General features: G+C 38.3%; 1 protein-coding gene across 1 annotated transcript; it reads right to left on the bottom strand.

Moving 5' to 3' along the window:
• Window positions 1-5,014: 5,014 nt before the first annotated feature.
• LOC139720038 (neuropilin and tolloid-like protein 2) lies at window positions 5,015-12,602 on the bottom strand. The gene is made up of 5 exons (XM_071631412.1): window positions 12,492-12,602; window positions 9,504-9,680; window positions 7,841-8,032; window positions 6,442-6,555; window positions 5,015-5,223 (listed from the first exon to the last, which is right to left on the bottom strand). Exons 1-5 carry the CDS (start codon window positions 12,571-12,573, stop codon window positions 5,015-5,017), a joined length of 774 nt encoding a protein of 257 aa, XP_071487513.1. The 5' UTR covers window positions 12,574-12,602.
• Between the last annotated feature and the right edge of the window lie 11,397 nt (window positions 12,603-23,999).

Here is a 23,999-nt window from a genome sequence, read left to right as displayed (position 1 = left end):
AGGGATGAGAGGTGTGGAATTGTGACATGATGACGAAATCTTGCTTTCTAGGGGTATCTGTCTATGTTGTCAATAATTTTTATATGCATAATACAGAAAATATGTAGAGTGATGTTATTTATCAATACATTCCAAGCTTACGTGATTTGAATCATCATATTATGTATATTATACATAAATCTTATGGATGAAAAGAGAAGGCAATTGTGTTGATCAGCATGATGTTTCTGTGTATATCTTTCGACTGATGGAGATAAACAGTAGAAAAATGATTACATTTATCTATTTTCCATAAGCTCAGGTAGCGATTCAGTAAATACAACTTTGCAAATATCACAATCAAATCAACTCAAATTGCACAGCAATACATTTCCAAACAGTGTATATATTTATTCATGCAAACATTCTGTCATCTAGGAAAAATAGAATTTACAATTAAGTTAACAGAAAGACTTGGTACTGAAAGACATACACTTCACACAAAACTTTATCCCAAACTTGCAGAAGAGTTCCCATTGCCTCCTCAATGGACTCAACCTACTGGTTCAGCGGAAAACAGTCTACAAACAATAACCCCATCCCAGCTCCCCCCCCCCCCCCCCTAAAAAAAAAAAAAAAAAAAAAAAAACTTTTGTAAGAGTCTGTGCCACACATCGATCAGGTTAGTGGTACGTGGATAATCAGCTACGAAAGAAAGAGCTGAAAATGAGTTGCTATCACGTCTGAAACACATTAATTTAAATTTGCTGTCTAAATACATGTAGAAGTCCCCTTTACAAATGCTCCAAATTTCAACAAATTACATGTGACCATACAATGTAACGTTCAGTGGAACCGGTAATCACACAAATTACATGTTAAGACGGACAGAACCTTCTGACAAAGATTTGCAAAGTTTGTGTGTGTGTGTGTGTGTGTGTGTGTGCGTGTGTGTGTGTGTGTGTGTGTGATATGTTGATCTAAAAGGAGTCATGTATAACTAGAGCACCAGCTTATAGGAAACCATCAGAATTTGTCTCGTGGAAAAAACATTTTTCTTCTCCATCATAACCATATCACAAAAAGACATCCTATATGTTTCCCAGTTAGATCTAGTCATGAACATTAGTGACACTTCATCATAACCAAAATTATGTCCTATCACTTTGTTATTGTCAGTTTGAGACACTTTTCCTCTACATCATTTCCATGTCTGGACGAAAGACACAGGTAAACAAACAGTAAGGGCAATCTGCGACTACCCTTGCAAGCTTTGAAGTGCGCCAGACAGCAAGTACGCGGTGAATATGAAACAACATTGTTTGCAAGGAGTATCACTTGCAGAATATACGAAACTGCAATTCCAAACATCGAAAATGAGCTGTGAAAATTATTGTAAGCCCAATTGCTAGTGTCGGTCACAGAAATCAAAACTTTCGACCGATATGAAAAACGGATGAGAGCAAACATTGATGTGTAAATTGATACCTCAATATTTCTCGGCAAAAAAAAATAACAGTGATTATGAAATGAAATAAAAAGTCACAAATAATGCATGATTTGTAGAAATATCACAAAAACAACACCTCCGTGGATTTGCACTTCCTTCTTTTTTTTTTCCCCAGTGATAAAGAGAGAATTTGATCCAAACATCTCTAATATGAGAGAACTGATCCCCAAAACCCTGCAATCCAGGTCAGCTGAACTAGTTTCACAAAGCAACAGGAACAGAGAGAAAAGTTTGCAACGAGCACAACATCCTGTTTCTCTCTCGCCAGACAATTTCTGTTTCTCTTCACTGACTGATTCCTCAAAGTATCATCCTTTTTAGTAAGGTGTCAACAAAAAAGGGGAAAAAGTCGCACTTTATTCAGGTTGTAGATTGCTACAGGCAACTCCTGTTATAACCGAGTCCTCGGGACAGGTAGTTTTCTTTCATCGTATCGAAATTTTGTTACAGCCAAACATTCAAGCATGTGAAGAGATATAAATAGATGATAATTTTGGGACCTGAATTTTTAATTCGTTGTAAAGAGAATTTCATTACAGGCGTGTTCGTTATGACGGCAGTGCACTGTACCACACCACAAGTTACACACGCACATGAAAAGAAGGAGAGCAAAATCTACTTTTCAAATTTCCCTTCTAGTTCCCACTGCTCCCTGTCTCTTTCGACAGCCACTACTGATATTGCGGTTCTTCAGGTCAGAAGTTAATCATAATAATGTCATTTGAGACACCATCCTTGTATTGATGCTGGAGGTGTACTATCGTCTCGTTTTAGTCTGACACTGTGTGCATAACGAAGGTATCATGGATACACTGTATAATTGACCGATCAGCTTACTCAGTCAGTTATGATTTGCTCAACAATCAAGAGGCTTCCTTTTACATACCACGTACACATTCATTCCACAGAATGACCCCAAAGAATAACAATACTTCACGTCTTGAGAGAAGTGGTCATGCAGGAATAAATACACATAAAAACGTGCTTACACACAGAAAAAAAAAAAATTACATAAGGTTCCTTAGATTTGACTGCCTGACGATGTTCCGATATTTGAATTATTCCTCTTCCAGGTGTGAGGATCTTTTTGATTATTTGGCTTACATCTTCCTCTGCTCCTATCTCGATTCCACAAACTACACTCGAGTAGTTTTCAATGATAAGCATAAATACACAATGGACGGATGCAACTGCTATATTACAACACGCTGGTCTCAATAATTCTAGTAAACAAGTACCTTTTATCACAAAACACACTCAAACTCAGGAAAGATGAAGCTCTACATGCAGAGACTCCAACTCTCCCGTTTTCGACGGGAGATCTCCCGCCGAAAACCCATTTTTGCAAAATCTCCCGTTCTCCCGTTTGAGATTTAATTTCTTCCGCCCTGGCTCTTTGTCTCCCGTTGGAAAGGATCTCTTGCATATTTCTATCGTATGTTGAAAAAAGAAGCCTTAGATAGCACCAGAGAGCATCTAGAACCCTGGGAATTTCGCGCTTCGCACACATCAACTTTGAGTCTCCCGTTTACTTGGGGTTTCAGGCGGGAGAATCTCCAGATCAGAAGGTACTTTGGGTTGGAGTCTCTGTACATGTATGTCAGGATGCAACAGGACTCTCTGAAAAAACTTACGACTTGATTTCTCTTTGCTCAAAAGGAAATATTATTCTAGCAATAAATGGAACAGACAGTACTGGTTAAAATAACAAAAAAAATATGAGAAAATTTATACATAATGCACAAACAGACCCGTTCATTTAAGATGCTGATGAGAACAAAAAATAGCATATGTACATTACTTAATGTACAGACTACTAGTACACTTCAGAAGAGGTACTCTAATATAGTGTGACAGTACTGAATACAATAGTGTGATGCAAAGTCCATAACTATTCACTATATGCTACATTGTGCTCATGATAATTTGAATTACATTGATGGAAGATGTACAGCAGAGAGTTGACATCTGTAAGAGACTGCAACAAACTTCTTCACAATTCTAAGAAGAAAAAAAAAAAACATACGCACACACTCCTTGTCCTACACTTGTCCTAGTTCTACTCTGCTTGGAGGAACAACAGAGCATACTGTCACTGGCAACTAAAACGATAACAATAAAAAAACAAACAAACAAACAAAAATTGCCGATTCAGGTTTTCATCAACCACGACTCTTTCAAATTTACTGGAACAACATCATTCATTCACATGCACATTCTTAGGTGTGAAGATAATACAATGTCCATTTACCCCTTGTATCATTATAGGTTTTCCCTCCCAATTTCATCAGATTTGCATTCTATCTAACAATGTGATCATTCAAGTTTGAGTGAATTTGAATGACCACCAAGATCAACATTCACAAGGGTAACTAGTTCAACCAATATTACCAGCATGCGATTTCATGAGTTTCTCAAATAAACATGCAAAAAAGATGTCCAAGTTAAAAATTCATGTGCAATGCATTCAAAAGTCGCATCAGCACTGCTGTGAAGGACGTTAAGAAATTTAAGTTCACAATAAGGCAAACATTTACAACATATGGGCAGTGTTTTTCATTGTTGCTTATATACTTTGTAGTTACTCATCTGTTTGAAAATGCAAATTTAATGTATCTTGGAAAGGGATTTTTACCTTACACTAGCTAATAGCTGCTAATGGCACATATAACTCCACTTTCATAACATATAACATGTCACATTTTATCTGTACACGATTCAAGCAGCTGGTAGAGTATACGTGAATATCTTGAATACGGACAGAAAAACTGGGTGAAGCATTCAATAAATAGCAAGACTATATTATTGGAGATACCCTTGAATGAACCATGAGAGTACAGCAGTGATCAATACTGTAAAAGCGGAAATTTTCGCGGTGTTGAAATTTTCGTGCATTTCGCGCAACCAGAAACTAGCACGAAAATAAAAGCACGCGAATATCTTTGCTTGCTATAATACATGCCTGTGCGTGATGTCTTGATTCGGCAGAATTAAAAACACGCGAAACTCTTCCGACCCGGCCAAGCGCGAAAAATTAGTCATGCGAAAACATCCACTTTTACAGTATTGCTTGAATTTTAATGCCTTTTTATTAATTCGAATGCAAATCTGATGAATTTGGGTGTGAAAATGTGTTATATCCATACAATCCATAATCCATACACTGGTGTGCATCATATGCAGTAACAGAAGCACATTTCACACACTTGCAAGTACTTGGTTTGCAAGTTTGCAACATCAGCCACTTAGATATAAATGTTCATTGTTTCTTGCTTTCCCTCTCCCCCCCCCCCCCCCCCCCCACCCTCTCTCTCTCTCTCTCGCTCTCTCACTTTTTGCTCTACCTGGGAGAAATATATATATATATATTTTTATTTTTTTTGGACTTCTGTGTAGTCTTCATGCTTAACCTTTCATCCAACAAACACACATAATATATTCACATGCACACTGACACACAATCTTTTTAAGGTTCTTTCTCTCTAGTTCAGTATATCTATACCCCCCCCCCCCATCTCTGCCCCCTCACTTGCCCCAGAAGTCCTTCTCTGTGTACTCATTGTCCACCTTGGGTCTGTCCATCTCCTCCTTCAGCTGGTCCATCAGCTTGTTGGAGCGCACCCTATGGTAGACTGCCCGCACCCCGTAGATGATGATGATGAGGACGACAATGCCGCCGATTGCGATGAGGACGATCTGGCCCAGGGTCAGCCCGCTGTACCTGTCGATGTACGCTGGGTACCACAGAAACAAATATTGGGTAAAAAGCATGGTTAGACTCGTGCCACTCTTTGACTCCTATTCACTGAGAGGAAGTCTTGAGACACTATAGAGTACCACAGTGTGATGTTGTAGCCATTCATTGCCATGGAAACTGGTTCTAAACATCCTCACATAGCCTAAATATCTGTGACACAATGTTTGCTGACCATGCTTGAAGAAAAGACTGTGACATCATGCATCACTTCGATACTCTACTGCACGCAAAGCTCATCCCAATGTACAGCTTGCAACAATCACAACTACTGTGACACCAACTTTACAGCCTGAAAGGTATAGTAGTAGTTTCACCATGCTATGGCAAGGCATGTCACTTGTGATGCACAAATATTACAAAGGCATTAGAGTAGAAGAAATGTGTTTATGAACGCTAATGAAAACAAATGTGAGGTCTCCAGTTTGAATTTTGAAAAACAAACACATAACTGTCAGTTATTAAAGGGTGTGTACAGTTCTGGTTGAGGTGAGGATTTAGCTTTTAACGTTTTGCGAGATATTCAGAAATCACTCTATGAGATGTCAAAGAGCATGCAATTTTAAGGGGTATCAAAAGTTTATTTGACGGAAATTGGTTTTGAAATGGCTGAGACATCCAAAAACAAGGTGAAACAAAGAGATCGTAATAAAAGGAGTGGCCTGTCGCCTTTTATCATAATCACTTCTTTTGATATCTCAGCCATTTGAAAACCAATTTTCATCAAATAAACGTTGAATCCTTTTTAAAAGTGCATGCTCTTTCATATTTCATAAGAAGTTTCTCATTATCTCATTTAGGAATGTTTAAAGCATGAATCCGCACCTCAACCAGTACTGTACAGTCCCTTTAACTTCCAAGTTCAAGGAAAAACATTGGAAAGACATACACAGCATCCAAGTTTGTATGAAATTTGCCGAATACAACAGTTTAGGTAAGCAAAGCGGATCCTTTGCCAGATACGTCTTTTCACTGGTGCAGGTGTCTGTATTTGCACAGATGTGTGCCCTTGACAGTGACATGTTAGTATTTACTACTGCTTTTACACTAGTGTGATGAATGTGAGCAATACCATGTGACCAAATCATGGTTCTACTAGGTTAATTATAAATTCTTGGCATTTCTCAATCCCTTCTTTTTTCTTTTTTTTTTGACAATACCTCTTCATTGAAAAAGTTCCTAAGGTAGCATACTATACCTTCACAACCATCTTCATCACTGTTGTCACCACAGTTGTTGACAGTATCACATATGAGGCTGACATCAATGCAGCGACTGGTGTTGCACAGGAACTGTGAAGCTGAGCACGGGGCTGAACATAAAATGTATGAACATAAGATATGTATGCAATTCTTCTGCATGCATCTTCTAAAAGTCTTAATGGCAAGGGAGAGGACTGAGAATAAATTTGTGTGATGGCTTGAAATAATGACTGATTATGATAAAAAAGAAAGAAAGAGAAATCAGAAGACAGTAACATCTTCCACTCCCAGAATGACTTGAGGGTTCATGCGATATGATTTAATAACCAATATTTTTTCCATCAAAATGTTTGCTTAAGAGGCACTATCATTAAAAAAAAAAAAAGTTCACAGACTAAGGAAAAGCAATTGTAACAGAAATATATTTGAAGTATTGTTGATCGGTTCCTTGAGGTTCTAGTACTGCTGGCTTGCAGCTGAACTAACTCCATTATTATCTACTAAGCTCATGATCTGCACATGCCTGCCTGATTTGACAAGGCCTACAACATATTTGGCATATACAAGCTGTATGCTATTGGAAGTGATCTGGTCATTGTTCAGTGTGACTTGAACACATCAATATCATTATGAAGAACAGAATCCAGATCATGGTAAAGAAAATGCAGAAAAGAAGGTAAATTCTGAACTTATTGCATAGTAGAGGACACCTTCTGAATGAAAAACATGAACTCATGCAGTTTAATGAAGTACCTAACAGTATGCTTTAGTGTCTTTTTGTGTCCATGTTTACAACAAAAAAATAATGATGATAATAATAAGTAGGAGATAATGAAGACTGTCCATCCAAGTACAGTTGTCATTCAATTTGCCTCAGAGTTAAGTGGTGGCCTGTCAACATAATCACACCATAAAATTGTACACTGCATTGTAGAGTTTACCCATCTACTGTGGCCACCTGTCTAAACTGGTCACTTATGCAGTTTTCCATATAGTGTTACCCAGCAATTGGCAAGTTTGAATGCTGCCACATTAGCATATTACCTGGTATCTCACTTCAATTAACCTTTCATGAGTAAACTTTCCACCAACTAAATACAAAATGGATGGCAAGAGTAACAGCTACCAAAAAAAGTGCATGCTGCCATACTATCAGTGACCGAACCATGCACAAGTCAGATGTCACTGGAGGTCAAAGTATTTCTTTGCTCCCAAAAGACTTGGCACATTACTATTGTACAAGAGGCTGACTAGACATACTGGGAAGTATAGTAACCTTTCTCTCTTATCATATCCATCTATAGATTTTTTCAATTGGATATTGATCAAATTGGCAGGCCACCAAACATGAACACGCACACAGTATTTTAGAGGACAGGGTCTGTTTCCACTCACGTTCTTCAAAGACTGTGTAGAGGATTCCAAAACCCAGAGCTACCCCTGCATCATCTGTCCTGAAGAGAAATGTAACGTTGCTGGTTGTGGATTCCACATCCTCCAGTCGCTGTCTGCCACACAGTTCACCAGTTATGGGTGTGGCTGCCTCGGTGTCTCCATCGAACACTTGCAGGCTGTCCACACAAGCTCCTGCAAATGTGGACATTTAGATCAGCCATCACTTTAAGCACTTCTACTTTGGAGGTATCAATCTGCTTTGGCTTGGATTACAAGACAATTCATCTATACGATGATTTTTAATCAAAACCACAAAAACACAATATATTTCACTACTGTGTCTAGAATATTCTACCTATTCTGTGGCTCAGTGGATAACATCCAAGTCCCTCAATCTTGACGTCCCTGCTTCAATTCAAGTCCACTGGTTGTTGTGGTTGTGCCATCAGGAAAGACACTTTATCCTCATTGCCTAGTTTGGGGGGAGGGTGGAAGGGGACTTAAAGCCATTGGCTGTATGGTAGCTTCTTCATAAGCACTAGTTCCTTAGTTGTCACATAAAATAAATTCAAACAATCACAATCATAAACATGGAAATTCAGTGATACTAGTGAAATTGACTTACACATCCTAATTTGCAAAATATTACACATGTACAGTCGTAAAATATGTACATGTATGGGTCTCAGTTCATTAATGCAACTCTTGCTAAAAAAGCAAATTCTTGTAGCAACAGCCAACCATGGAGCAGGAGTCTTGTCATTACCATGAAACTTGCCATTTTAGCAAAACTTGCTATCCTTGTTACTTTATATGTAATAGAGCCCAGGGGTCCGTTTCAGGAAGTCTTATGAGAGCTTTTTCTTCGCACACTTACATGTGTCAGAGACTTCATGAAATGGATTTTAAGGTGTCTTATAGCTACATATGAGTGACTTTGGCCATTCTGAGATTTATGTAAAGACTTCTATGTGATGACTTCATGATACAGACACCAGGAGTCAGACACGGCAAGGATGATCAGACTTTCTTATCCATCAACATGGAATGAACTACTGAAGGAATGAAATCACACCATCATACAAAAAATACACAGCAGGTATAAGTGATCAAACCTGCTATAAATCTGCTGTACTTTACTCATATTGGGCATGTTTATGATCTTTTTAACTTCACTTTTTATGTATGATTACATCTCTACGCTTGTTTGGAGCATTGTGTTTGATTTTATTGTATGACTACAAGTAGGCCTACATGTCTATAAGCTGGGCTTCACAAAAATAAACTTCTTTTTCTCTGATGGCCCATTTGGGCGGCTATAATCTTTGAATCTGAAATTTTGGTGGCCAAAACTTAGGAGAACTATAAAAATTCATTATGAATTTTAGTTGTCCTATTCAGCCACCAAAAGATAAACTTTTTGGAAATTTAATGGCTGGACATCAAATTTTAGTGGCCCTGGGCCACCGGGCCAATGCTAATGTCGAGCCCTGCAATAAGGATCTACCACAATGACCACAATCCTATCCGACCACCTAAAGATACACTTTTTGGAAATTTGGTGGCCCGACATCAAATTTTAGTGGCCCTGGGCCACCGGGCCACTGCTAACGTTGAGCCCTGCTATAGGGATCTACCACAATGAGAGGTCTTTCCTCCTCACCATTGACTTCCTCTTCAAGGACAAAGCGGTTGAACTGCAGCAGCAGCTTCTTGCCCGGATCTGTGGCCAGGACTACATTGCAGTCTTGATTATTTCTGTAGCTCAGGCTACTGTCGGGCTCCACTAGACCCGTGATGGCAGCCTGTAAGGTGGTGTTGCATGAGTTGTACAGGTAAGCTGCATGGGGAATGAAGGAGTGTAGATAAAGAATACAAGAAATACTTCGTGAATTGAACTACAAAGTAAGCTCATTCATTTTGATACTTATACCCATGAATGACCCAAGATTAAAATTGGTACTTGGGTACACTAGTCGCATACAGTGTACAGCTGTATATGCCATGTATCCATTAATTTGTCCCGACAACAACCAGCCCACTTGAAAATGCTATACAACATCCTGCTCAGTTCTTTGCAACCCCCCCCCCCCCAGAAAAAAAACCCTGCCCTTTTCAACCCACAGTATTGCAAACTAACCACAGTACAATTCATCACATTCATATTGAGAATGCACGCAAACACATGTATAACATAATTTTGCCATGCATGGGAGTCTGCTGGCATCATACTGTGACTGACTGTCCCACTGATGGAATAAGCAATTGTGACTGATATCATTTGAATCTGGTATGTTGCTTCTTTCTTTCTTCCTTCCTTTTTTCCCATTTTGAAGTCATAAAAAGGGAAGGATGTACATTACACAATGTACTTCAGTGCAATACTTTATCAAGTTGTGATAAATACCATGTACTTAGTAAAACAGGACTTGGAAAATATGCTGACACTTCAAGTCAGGTTCAAGACTCAACACTGGACGAAACTCAGAATTACATTGTGCATTATAGTGTATGTCACACATGTAACTTTGCATTGTTTGTGTGCCTCTGTGAAAAGAGGATCGGTTGGCAAAATCTGGCGTTTTTCAACATGTCTGTAATACTTGGAACAAGTTTTACCTGTGTTCACTGATCATCACCATCAAGCCAACAAAATGGCTTGGTACTGCATGTGGAAAGGTCATCCACATTAGATTCAGTTCAGCATAGTGATTAATGTTATTAAGAAGAATACACATACTTGTACGTAGCTAGAGAGATAGCTACGGTAGTTGGCATTTTGTAAAGAGAACCAATACTCAATACACAGTAGTTCAGTGCCACTGCACTCATTGTGCAATATCAAAATATCATTCTAGATATCTACCGGTGATTGCTGTAGATCTCTTCAACAATTTGTAAGAAAAAGTTAAACATTAATAGAAAATGGTGAAGAAGTTGATAACATTGTCATTATTAACACTAGTGTAACACTAACAGCAGTAAATTTTAGACCCCGACTAGTTTCTAGACTAGAGTAAAACAACCAGTTTTTGGACACTTAAAGGGTGTGTACAGTTCTGGTCGAGGTGAGGATTTAGCTTTTAACATTTTGCAAGATATTCAGAAACCACTCTATGAGATGTCAAAGAACATGCAATTGTAAGGGGTATCAAAAGTTTCTTTGATGAAAATCAGTTTTGAAGTGGCTGAGATATCCAAAAACAAGGTGAAACAAAGAGATCCTAATAAAGTTGTGGCCTGTAGTCTTTTATTATTATCACTTTTTGGGATATCTCAGCCATTTGAAAACCAATTTTCATCAAATAAACGTTGCATCCTTCTTAAAATTACATGCTCTTTCATACTTCATAGGAGGTTTCTCATCATCTCACTTAGGAATGTAAAAAACATGAATCCCCACCTCAACCAGTACTGTACAGCCCCTTTAAGCTTTTCTGCATTATTTGTTCAACTCAAATAATACATACAAAATTATATCTACAATAACCTATGTTAAATATATCAAACTACCTTTTCTCAATGTTGATTTTGTTACATAATTTACATCATAAAATTTCACAAAAGCCACAAATATTATCACTTTGATAATCCCCAAGAATTCAGCCGGCCTCTCCAGAATTCGGACACTCGCTATGCACGTTCAATGTCAACGCGTGAACAAGGCCGCTGAAAAATGCGCCGCGGCATACCTTGTTGGCGCAAGTTTGCATCAGGAACGTTGCGGGCACTCATTGGTGTCCGAATTCTGGCGAGTCGGCACATGCATTTAGTCAGAGAGATTTTGATTTTCTTTTGCGTTTTTGAGGAAACCATCAGTGATCACACTCTGAGCTTGCGATAAGCAAAAAAATCTCACAAAAGATCGGCGTATTTCTCAACTTTTAGCGCTTTTTCGGCGACCCTGATTCTTAACACAGGACTTTAATTCGGGCACAACTTGGAAAATCGCACCGATTCTGCGTTTTTTGACGCAAAATTTGGGATTTTAGATGGATTTTTGGAGGTGACTAAGGCACTTCATTCACAGTTGTGAACAACAGCCAGTGCCAGTGTGTGAAATGATGTCATATGCATGTGTTGTGATAATAGAATTGATATTATAATACATAGAAGTGATCATAGGTGTCTGGATTCTGGAGGCCGGCCAAAAACTTGGGGTTTTACTCTTATTAGACATTGCTTGTTTTACGTTGCAGAAAGTTTGCTTCCAGTACAAGACTCAGGAGTGTAACTCATGAACTGAAAGCCTGTGGCTGTGCTGACGTGTCCGACTTCATCTAATTTTAATATGTACTTTGGCATTATTGGGTCTGATGCCGTGAATAGACTGAGATATAAACTTACACTGTAGTCTATATACAGAGTCAGAGAGCTAGACTCCTTCATGCTACGGAGTCCTAGTCCTAGAGACCTAGCTAGTACACTAGTTCTATTACACTGCAGTTACAGATTTGTACTAATTGTAGTCAGCAGAGGTCGCGTCGCGTGATAGAATAGTAGCAGTGTAAGACTACATCATTTTACATGCAAGGGACTACAGAACGGAAGTGTTGGATTTCTACACCGAGCTCATAACATTAGTGAATATGTCTACAAAATGCACATGAAATTTTGCACTTTTTCGAAATAAGAAAACAGAGATACCTACCAACTTCTATTGCTGATGTAAATGACGAACATATTGCTACAAATATCGTGATGAACGCAATCATTTCCTGGCCCAGCATCATTCTACGTCGCGTTGACGGGATCTTACCGAGGAAAACAAATGGCCGTCTAGAATAATCTATTAAATCAAAGGGGGGTAATTTCTAACCGAACGGCGGATAAAAGTCAGCTGTGGTTATTGTGTGGTACCCTGAAGCTCTGACATTCAAACTAATCGAATATGCCACTTCATAAATCATGTTTGATGTAAGTTTACCCAAATTTTATTATATGGAAGAATTATATATTCGAACCATTATGTTTGTTTCCAGTGATGTACGCTTTGAATGATCTCCTACCTAGTATTGAAATGAAATTGACTGATTGCCATGCAACACCAAGCCGGATGCTGTGCATGCATGTAGAAGCTGCGACGGGCTATGCCATGGGCTATGCTAGGCACCGCTAGCCATGCGAGAGATGGCGAATCGCTCTGGTTAGCTGGCTGTCCCGTCTGATTTTGGTATCAAACTATCCATGAATAGTGTACAGTTTGATGCGGATTGTAATCACATCTTGTTTATGTTTATTAATATACATATGTCTAATTGATGCATTGTTTGTGCGACAATGGTATACAGGGGCGGATCCAGGAATTCCGTAAAAATCGAGGAGCGCCTTTACAAAATTAAAGGGGGGCTCCCGCCCCCATTTGTCTTTTTGTTTCTTTTGCTTTAACAAAAAAAAAAAAAAAAGGGGGGGGGGGGTGCGCCCGTTGCGCTCCCCCTCGATCCGCCAAGTGGGGGCCAAAGTGGTTACACCCTATGTATTGTACCGAAAAAGTGGGGGGGGGGGGGGTGAGCCCCCCCCCCCCCCTCCCCCGTTCTGCTGGCCCAGTATGAATAGCCAAATAAATGATAGTAATGATAATGATAATGATAATGATAATGCTTAAAAATCTGAGTACGGTAATTGCCTACTTTTTTAAGTTCAAGGGCAGATGTCAAAAGTCACCACAGTCTGTGGGCCTAGTTTCAACCATTGCGAAAAGAAGAAATAAAAGCATTTATAAGTGAAGAAAGACTGACAATGAAGTATTTTTCGTTCTTGTAGAGTACCCTGAGAAGGTTTTATAGTTTTAAAAAAATGGATCCTTTTATGATAAGGTTGTCAAGGAAATTCATTTGCAAAAGTTCATATTAAGCTTATAATTTTTTTTGTTCACGATTTAGATCTTGTAATGAAATCATCACTTTAACAAAAGCTCACTGTAGCAAAAGATAATCACTCAAATATCTCTTTAATCCTAGGTTCAACGTGCACTGAGGCGCATCATCGCATATTTCGTCATCAACGAGGCTATAGGCCTACGGATCAAAGCTCATAAAACCTCGTTATCCCACATACTGTATGGATCATGCAAAGGCAACTCGCAAAAACAACACGATCAATGAAAAAAAAAGAGAAGAGGATGGCAGAAACGAGGTTTCGCCGAAAAATTGATTTCCAAGAAGAAAACGCCCTCGTTCTCTCCCTCCCTTCCTCTTTCCCCACCCTTCTCTCCCTCCCCTCTTTCTCTCTTCTCTCCATCTCTTGCCTCTTTCCCTCTCGAGCTCCAATGCTCAAGCTCTCCATTTCTTGTCCTTGTTTCTTCCCCTCTCACTTCTTCTTTCTCTCCAGTGCATTATGATTAGATGCATCTTCGTTATCTTGTTATTGTTTCGCTCATTGCATTCATACCTCTCTCTCCCTCATGAGCATTCATTAGTGTTGCATCGACATCTCAGTGAGAGATAAAACAAGATGACCGGATGATGTTCTTGCTGCGTCTGACGCGATTAAATCATTTTGAAAATCAATTTATGTGCTCGACTGACATGTGCGTTATTGGTGTGATGGATCCGTCATTTTGATGAACGATAATATCAAACATTATCGGCTGGAAAATGAAGTTTGTATATCACAAACACTAATGCAACGTGGATACTCATTTTGCATTTGTGATGTACAACTATTGAACACAGTCGTGTGGAAAGTGGATATTAGTTTTATATATATCTTTTTATCTCATACGCAACATGGATACTCATTTTACTGCCTTCTGCTTCTTAATAGGCCTACTCTCAAAATATCTATTCAGGTGTGCGCTGTCAACAGTTCCAACGGGTGAGTGATCTTACTGATTTTCCTTTCCCGCTGTAAGAACACATGTATCACAGTGTTTATCAATGTTCAAATCAGTTTCATTAAATAATACAACAAACACAAATCCGTGTCACGTTTAATACAATGTGAACACGCTTTACGATAGATAGGGTAATTTAGACATATTATAGGCCTATTGTGCTTATCAAAACGAAAAGGTGTTGTTTTAAACATAATTAAAGAAAAAAATAACCACCCTCGAAACTATTCTTGAATAGCACCCTTTAGAAGAAGCTCCAGCATTCTTTCCTACTCTTTTTTTTTTCTTCTTTGAGTTCATGGATCCTGCCCTGATAACATACTTCATATTTTGTGTTTGTTTTGCTCTTGAAGAATGCCTATGTATTTGCAACTTTTATATTTTCACTTCACTGATATTGATGTATTATATACACCACTTGACAAGAATTATTACAAGTGAAATGTCAAAATCACATGTTTAAAGTGCAACTTGAGTGATGTACCAAGTATGACTGGATGAGTAGTGAGAATTAACGAGATATAACAGCGATTCTAATCCCACTATTTAGCTATATGGTTGACATGACTGATTAATCAGTATCAGTGAATACAGACATTATATCATCATTCAGTAAGATTATTTTAAGTAGGTGTCTAGTCAACTAGAATAACGAGATTGATCTCTAGATTTCTAGATGCACCCAGTTGACCCTTTCATCTAGTCAAACTTGAGTCGACTGCCAGATAGAATGACCATAGTTTGATCTATGACGTATGAGTTTTCTTCAAATTGTCTGCCCTCTGTTCAAATGAAATTTGTAAGATCGCAACTGCTGATCTATATTAAAGAAAACTCATACACCATATCATATCGTCACCCCTCTGCTTAATGATATCTTCCTTTCATTAATTGATCTAGTCAATTTGACCGAATGATTAGTTATTATATCTGACTGATTATCTGGTTAAATCTGACACGATCATTAGTCAGATAGAATAACTAGACTGATCTACAATAGTCAATTTGACTGGATATCTTAGTTGCACCCAGCCGACCCTTTCATGTATAATTAGATTTGACTAGATATCAGTCAGATTTGACTAGGCCTATAGCTTTTTAAGAATGTACTGGTATGGAAGAGATAATCGTTCCTATGATGCCATGTTACCAGTGACTTAACATTCAGTCTCGACCTTTCTTTTGTATTTCTTACTTTGTTGTCATTTAAGTTAGTCCTGTAGTACACGTATCTGTTTTAGTCTTCCAGTAACATTAACTTCAAGGATATACCATTGCACAATCAAATCAATCCAAATTGATAATCGTTGTACCGCATCTCCGCATGATCAAAGTGACACTGCAAAAAAAGAAGAAATAAATTGATTAATTGATTAAATAAAAAGATTAAAACAATAATGAAATAAAAATCTAAAACATATTTTGTCTATGCAACTTACTGTTGTTCATTCCTATTTCGAAATTACAGTGCACATGAGTCTAGTGAAGTTTCCTCTTTAAGTGCTACATTGTTAAAAACAAAGTGTTTATTTTGTTGTCAGACAACTCAAGAAATCCGTTGAGTGCCGTTAGCCTTTGATCAAGGCATTCTATCAGACCACCTTCTTTCTATGCGAGGAATTTGATACCCATGCAGTACTACTCGTGCATGGATGTCTAATTCCCCGCCTATCTATATCTTTTCATACCCGCCTTGATTGAAGGCTATGATAGGGCGCTTGCATTTTCCATCATTTAATTACAAAGTATTTTATTCATTTTATGAGTTATTGTTGTTATATAAAGTATTAGCATTACAATGTGTATTATGCAGATAAAGACACAAATATTCAAATGTGAATGACGCGCTTCTTAAACATAACAACAAAAACGAATCCATCATCCAGTGGTCCACTGCGGAGCTTGACATGGCGGAAATATCCAATCAGTGTGAATCAAAATATTTCTGTTCCGCCCATTTCCAGTGTATAACGTTAAGTGCTATTTCCACTCTGTGCAACCATGAGTTTGATAGGCTTGCCCAATTCAACCACCTCGTCCTACATTCTACATTATCGTTGATAAAATCACATTTACCAAGACTGATCGATTTTACGATGCAAGACTTTGAAATGAACAAGAATAATTTAACGGTCATCACTATAAACATGAAGTAAGTGTAAGAATGAGGAGAGTGATTGATATGAAAATAAACCTCTTCATTCTTCACAAAGCGATTTGTTATCTGAACAAACATTCATGTATATAATACATACATATTACGGATCCATTATTAACTTCTTTTTTTTGGGGGGGGGGGCAACAGAAAAGCAGACCTAAAGCTGTTTGTTTTGTTTGTTCATTTTCCATCTGAGAGATGGCTGGATAGTCCATATTCAGCTACGTTAAGCTGGTCTTCAATGGGGTCCGGTTGGATGTGAGGTGGGACCACTAAACACCGAGGTAAACACCCTGCTCTCAATGACTTCTGTATATATAACCGTCAAATCATCCCATAAAGGGTAGGCTCCCCTAGGCCTATTTATACTCGATGATTCAAACTTTTATCTTTAAATGGCCAAAAGTCACGCCAAGTAAGTTGTATTCAACAAATAATGAAATAAAAGGCATCAAACTTTTGCAACAAAAATGAACAGAGAAAACTCTACTACATACATATTTGAATTAATGACGAATTTGCCTTTCATTTCACCAGATTATATGCTCGAAGAGTGCAACGGGGTGATATTCGTGGGACCTACCACCAGTTTTGCCAGTCTCGTAATTTCGCAAAGGGCCGACAGCTATCCGAACGATGTCGAGTGTGCAATCACCATTCAGACGAACGAGTCGCGGTTTCTCACTCTGACATTTGCAGATTTTGAGGTTGAGGGCGACCTTGAACGCATCTGCTTTGATGCTCTCTGGTTTTTAGACGGAGTTGCCGATGCTTCCTTCAATATGGCTCAAAACGGTATGGCATTTTGTAAGGATATTATGTAACATGAAAAACCCTGGCGGCGACTATCATAGTTGTTTTCTCTTTGATTTGGAAAAAAAATGTAACATTATCAATGTTGGGAATATTCGCTTTTATAGTAATTGTTTATAGGCCCTAATGTTCACTGTTATTTGAAGTGTACAAAACTGTAACATCACATTATCTTACATGTTATAGGCATAACGATCGCGAGCGTAACGTTTTTGAATTTCAGGTACTCAATATTGTGGCCCTGGGGAAAATATCGACAACCTCGCTTCCAGCGGATCTACCGTCACTCTTATGCTCACAACAGATCAATATCACACTGCACGTGGATTCACACTGGTTATTACATCTTTTCATGTGGGTGAGGAATCCTAGTTTTGTTTCAAACTCTTCAGTACTCTATCTTGGAGATGATAATGCAGAGTGGAGCTACAGTATTCCTGAAAGTCAAGGTTATGAGTATATATTTGGAATTAATTACTCATCTGTATAGTCCAACAGCAATTGCTGAAACCTTCATGCTCATATGAATCTCAAGCCGATTTCTATGAAGTACAAGTCTACTGTGCATTCATCCGTGACTTCACTGCATATCATTCCATTATGCATTTATAACCATTTACCTGTGAAACAAAGAAAGCTAAAATATAGTGATCACAAAATCATTGTTATTCGTAAATATGCAAGGAAAAAAAGAAGAAAGCGACGACGAAGTTGTGTCTTCATTTACAAAGAAAATATACAGATTATAGTAACATTCATGGCTATATAGGACTCTTAGCAAGAATAGAAAGAAAAGGACAAAACTTGAGTAAGTTCTCTTCATGGAGTAAAAGAGCACTACATGTATTAAGTTAAAACTTCCTGGAGCAGTATCAACAAAATCATAACTTCCTTGAGCAGCAAAAAACAAACAAATAAACAAGAAATCATACAATCAGAATCTTGGCACTGAGTATGAAAAAAAAGCTACAAAGTTCTTAATGTATGGATACCCGGATTCTACAGGGGAAATATTTCTGTATTTTGTTTCTCAATTAAAACCGAAGGAGTCTGTACCGAGCAGGAATACTCGTGTTCCAACGATCGCTGCATCGACAGACGACTTGTGAATGACACGTGGGAGAACTGTGGCGATGGCAGTGACGAAACAATTTTGGGTGAGGTCTCGTTTTTTGGTTCTATTACCCAGCATCTGTACCGAAATAATTTGGATTATGATAGGCAGTGGAGGATCCAGAGGGGGCGCACTGGCTGGGCGCGCGCCCCCTCGTTATTTTTTGTTAAAACAAAAGAAATAAAAAAGGAAAAAAATGGGGGGGGGGGCGGGGGGCTCCTCCCCTTCACGGAATTCCTGGATCCGCCCCTGTTTAGGTGAAGTTCGCCCAAACATAATAGACACTTTCTGTAATGTATAGTCAATGTCGCCTAAGGCTATATGCAAAATAACGGGAGAAAATCCTTCGACGTACGTGAATTTCGATTTATATTCATAGATGTTTAGATCCATCTGGGATAAAATTTTCTTCGACTTCGCCAGTTTTTCGACTTGTGCGGGATAGACCTAGACGAGTTAGGTTTGACTTGATTAAACAATACGTTATGGAAGCCCCTTCTCCTACAGCATATATAGTAAGGAAGCATTTCATTCACGTGCTTCCTTCGGTTAAGCTCCTCCGGCAGGAATTCAACATAAGTAGTTGTTGCTTTATATGGGGTAAGCCTCCGGCACTGCGAGATAACATTATCGAAACTGTCCATTGTGTGGATTCAGAGAATGCATGACGATTGGGAAATACGTGTATCTTTCAACTACTAATTTTATGACATCACAAAACTACAGAGGGTGGGACGTAGAATTACTAACAATTCATTAATCATAACTTTTGACAGATTAGTTCACTATTATACACGTGTTGTATAGGAGCCTTCTTTTCCCGCATTCAACCGAGTCAACATAATTCTATCTGGGGACACCTCTTTCAACATCCAAACTACTGTGTCTTCGTGTCTCGGGAATAATAGAGCAATGCAATGCGTGTATTACGATACTGTTGTAGTTATTCCACTAGTATTGAAAAGATTACATCGTATTCTAGATTATTGCTTTCAAATCAAACTGAGGTGACTATTAGTAAAAAAAAAAAAATGCTCGTTTAGTTTTAATAGCTTGTTTAGTTTATTTTGGAAGAAAGCGTTTACAACTTGCAGCGACACGTGTATGATTGTTCTCCCCTTTCGTTGACATTTACTTGCGTGAAAATTCAGTTTTTCGGGTCGTTGTCGTCGTTGTTGGTTTGTTTTACAACACAATAACGCATTTGGATGGATATACAGTACATTTTACTTCAAATTCCTTCATTTTTTATAATCGCATATGTGGCAGGACACACATCAGATAGGGCACTGTCGTAAAGGTAATGCATGAGAAAAATAGGAAGACTCGCGCAATGATGGTAAGACGATTGCTGACCTACGACCGCCTTGCTATAATCTTCTTTTCTTCTTTCTTTTTTTTTTTCCTTCTTTTTTTTTCCATCCTAGCTGACACTTTCACTAATGGGGACACGGGGAAAGCTTCACAATTTAGCGACGGACTGATAATCGCTCTAGGCGTGTGTGCAGGCGTCTGCGTGCTCCTGATACTCGCAAGTACGGCGTGCTTTGTCTACCTCAAGTTCTGCCAGAACAAGCATCAAGATCACCATGGCAACACGAGAGAGACAGCTGCCCCGATCAGGACAGTTTTTCGACGCACGCCGCGCGTAAGACACACGACGGCAGCACGTGACTCGGCGCAGACGATGAATGCATGGATGTAAGAGAGAATGGTGATATAATAAGCCAGTTTGGAGTCAACTCATGGGCACACTGGCACGAATGACCTTTCTGTTTTTTCTCTGTCGGTTAGGGGCACTTGACTCGATTTCAGAGCGACATAATTAATGCATAAGCTTTATGTAACAATTTATGGGATTCATGAATCCTGTTAAAGAATGAACTTGCGTAGACCACATGACCAGAATGATCCATCAATTAACACTTGGGAAAGCATACATTTCATTACTATTTTTGCATTGAATCTCTTTCAATTGATATTGCCAAATATCACTTTTGTGTCAGGTGGATGTGCTGGCAAGCAGCATTTAAAAGGATTACATGAGCAATCATTACACCACAGATGCTTATCCCAGTGAATTTAAAAACAAACATGCCTGTGGTAGAAGGACCTCTTTCTGCTCATGCACAAAGTGGAACTCTGAACTGGTTTATTTCATCGAACATTGCAACCACAGTATGTACACCCCCCACCCTTGAGTTTTACTCTGTAGTTCTGAACATACTCATGTACAACAGTTTGATAGCAAAACAAGTTAACTATGTATATAGGTGTACTCCATTCTTGTCAAGTTGAGACGAGAATATGTGCGATTAAGCCTGCTTAAAAATAATAAGAAAAAAAATGGGATATCTTTTAATCATAACTTCAAGAATACATTTATCTACTTTAATGTTAAAAGTGAGGTACATGTTGTATTCAGGGAAGGGTTTTATTTTGTTCTATCTGATGATGGACTTGCTTTGATATGTTTAAAAATGGCACTTAGCCAATTTTGCAATCAAATTCTTCAAATATGTGTGTATATGTATGTGTGTGTGAGTGTGTATGTTTGAGTGCGTGTGTGTGTCTACAAAACAACAAATTGAAGAAAGCTTATAATTTGCATTAAAAAAATGAAAATACAAATTAACAATGATTACATAGCTAGTTAGAGCAAAAATTATACAAGTATTTCACCACTAGAATGCAAAAGAAAATGGCAAGCATGTTCAGATTTCAAAGGTAATCAATGACATACTGTGCTCCTTAATAGGGTGCAAGGTATGAAGCATCCATGGTATTGTAGTACGTGTACATGTACTTAAAAACTTGGATACAATTTTGTCTGTTTCATTTTCAAAATGGCAATTTGGTCCGTATCAGTTTCAATATGACAATCACTTCTTTGTGTGTGTGTGTGTGTGTGTGTGTGTGTGTGCGTGTGTAATTGTGTCTATATCTGAGGATAATTGTACACATTTTAGGATTCAGCAATGAAGACACAAATAGTCTTAAGAGTCATTATATAATTTGACATCACTGTATTTCTGGTAATGATGGGAGGTAAAAAAAAACAAAGAACATAAGGGTCAAGCAGAACATATGTCGCATCATGATTAACAATATTTAATTGCATGATAAACCATGGTTACAAATAACCAGAAGGAAATATCTATTAAAGAAATTTGAAAAGTGGCTTGCATGTGTATTCAATCTCAAACACATGCCAACACATTTAGAATCAGAAGATAGTAAGAGCCATTAGCAAAAAAATATATACATTGTAGACTGATTGAATGTTGGTCTTTTTTTCAAAAATAAGGAAAGCCAATAGAAAGCATTTGCATCAGTATATCCCAACAATGCATGTGCACTACGTATCAAGACATGTACACTGATTACAGCAGCATACAATGTGTGAAAGGGCTTTTTTTTTTTTAATGAATAAGCATTTTTGCATCACTAGAAAGTCCTTGGTTTATACTAATAACTTGGCAATTAGCAGAGCACCATTGTAGTTACAATGCTAAGCCATTTACTGCATATTCTGGGATTGGAAGTTGGGGGAAAAAATCTTTACTCACACTAATCTGTAGTCATAAAAAGTAAAATATCAACTTCAGTATTGAACAAAAAGCATGAAGAATAAGGTGTTATGTAATTAGTAATCTTCTTGCATTACACACAGCTGGCTTATCTATAAGGGCATTACAATTCAGGTCATGCAGCTGTTCCTGACCCAATTTACTTGACAGTATCCCAAGTTCTGTCATTTAATCTAGACTAATTCTTTCTAGAAGTCTCATGCCTTCACACAAAGCAAGACACAGTTTCTATTGTAACTGAGTATGAGCTGGAATTAAACATTCACAAACATGCAAACCTCTTTTTTAAAGGTGAAAATTCATTGTTCATTCTTTTGTTTTGTACATGGTTTAAGCAGCCTATTCTATGTGCGATCGGTCCTTTACATCAATCATTTCTTTTATATCTACTTTACTTGGTACTCTTAAGCATTGTGTATATCACATCAGTAACATTAAGACAGCTAAAGGTAAACAAATTTAGTAAATACTCATACATCTGAATTATCTCCAGATTTCAAAATCCGAAAATGAATGAATTAATAGACAGGGCTACCAATATTCCAACATCAAAATCAATCAGGAAGGTTCCAGGGAGTGATTGGGGTGATGCTCTTTCTTTACCAGCAACTCAATTGGTAAAATGAAATCCCAAACCAGGGAGACTTTACCGTTCTGTTGGACATGAAGAGATTCCTCAGTTTTCAGGGAACTTCCTGGAGAATAATAATACAATAATAATGTCTTATCTTTCAAGGGTAATTTCTTCAGTGTTGCCACTACTCTACCAGAGGGCCCTGCCATTATTATTACCCTAGCATTTCAGTTGCCAGGTACCCATTTATACACCTGGATCGAGAGGGACATGGTAGGTAAAAACATCTTGTCCAAGGACGTAAGCACTCAGCAGGAATCGAACTCATGTCCTCCAATTGGGAGTCTGGAGTCTTATCCACTACGCCACAGCGCCCCCACTGGGGAGAATCAGTGAGACTTGGCAGCTATGCAAAGGGCACTAAACGCAAGTATGCAAAACTTTTCACTCTGTCTTTACCAATTGGGTACCATGCCAAAACTTCTTACCCATACTAGCTGGAGTTGTGGAACAAGATAATAATATCGCAGTACTGGCTGAGACAGGGATAGCAAAGTCTGTGGGAACTTCATGATACCCAGGAGCACACATGCATGGTGAGGATAACTAGTGCTGTCTCCTCTGTCTTTAACTCAATAGAGAATGTTTCCTCCAGGACAAGTCTAAATTTGCAAACAAGCCTGAAAATAGGGGACACTGTAAATCCAGAAATATTTGCAGCATGAAACTTTTGCAAACTGGAGCCAACAGCCATTTTCACAGTGTGAAGCTTTTATAAATTGTCCCTGGCATTCAGTGCCTTGAGCAGACAAACTCTTCCACAAATCTTGGCTCCTTGCAAAATTCATGACAGTTTCATGCACGCAAAAACTTCTGGTTTTACGGTAAGCTATAATGTGAGCGAATTGAAAGAGCGGTATGATGATGATTACAATTTTGATTACATTTGTATATTGGTCAGACATCACAGAAGATGAGAGCCCCTTGCCCTGGTTCGGTCACATGAACGCAAATACAAAGATATCATATTTCATGTTCGTTTGTGCATGACATATCACTCATTTTTGTTTTCTTG

Source organism: Diadema antillarum, unplaced genomic scaffold (assembly GCF_040938485.1).
Source record: "Diadema antillarum isolate AM-2024a unplaced genomic scaffold, OU_Dant_1.0 scf00000120, whole genome shotgun sequence".
In the NCBI taxonomy this organism is placed as follows: Eukaryota; Metazoa; Echinodermata; class Echinoidea; order Diadematoida; family Diadematidae; genus Diadema; species Diadema antillarum.
This window is presented reverse-complemented; position numbering and strand designations above follow the sequence as displayed.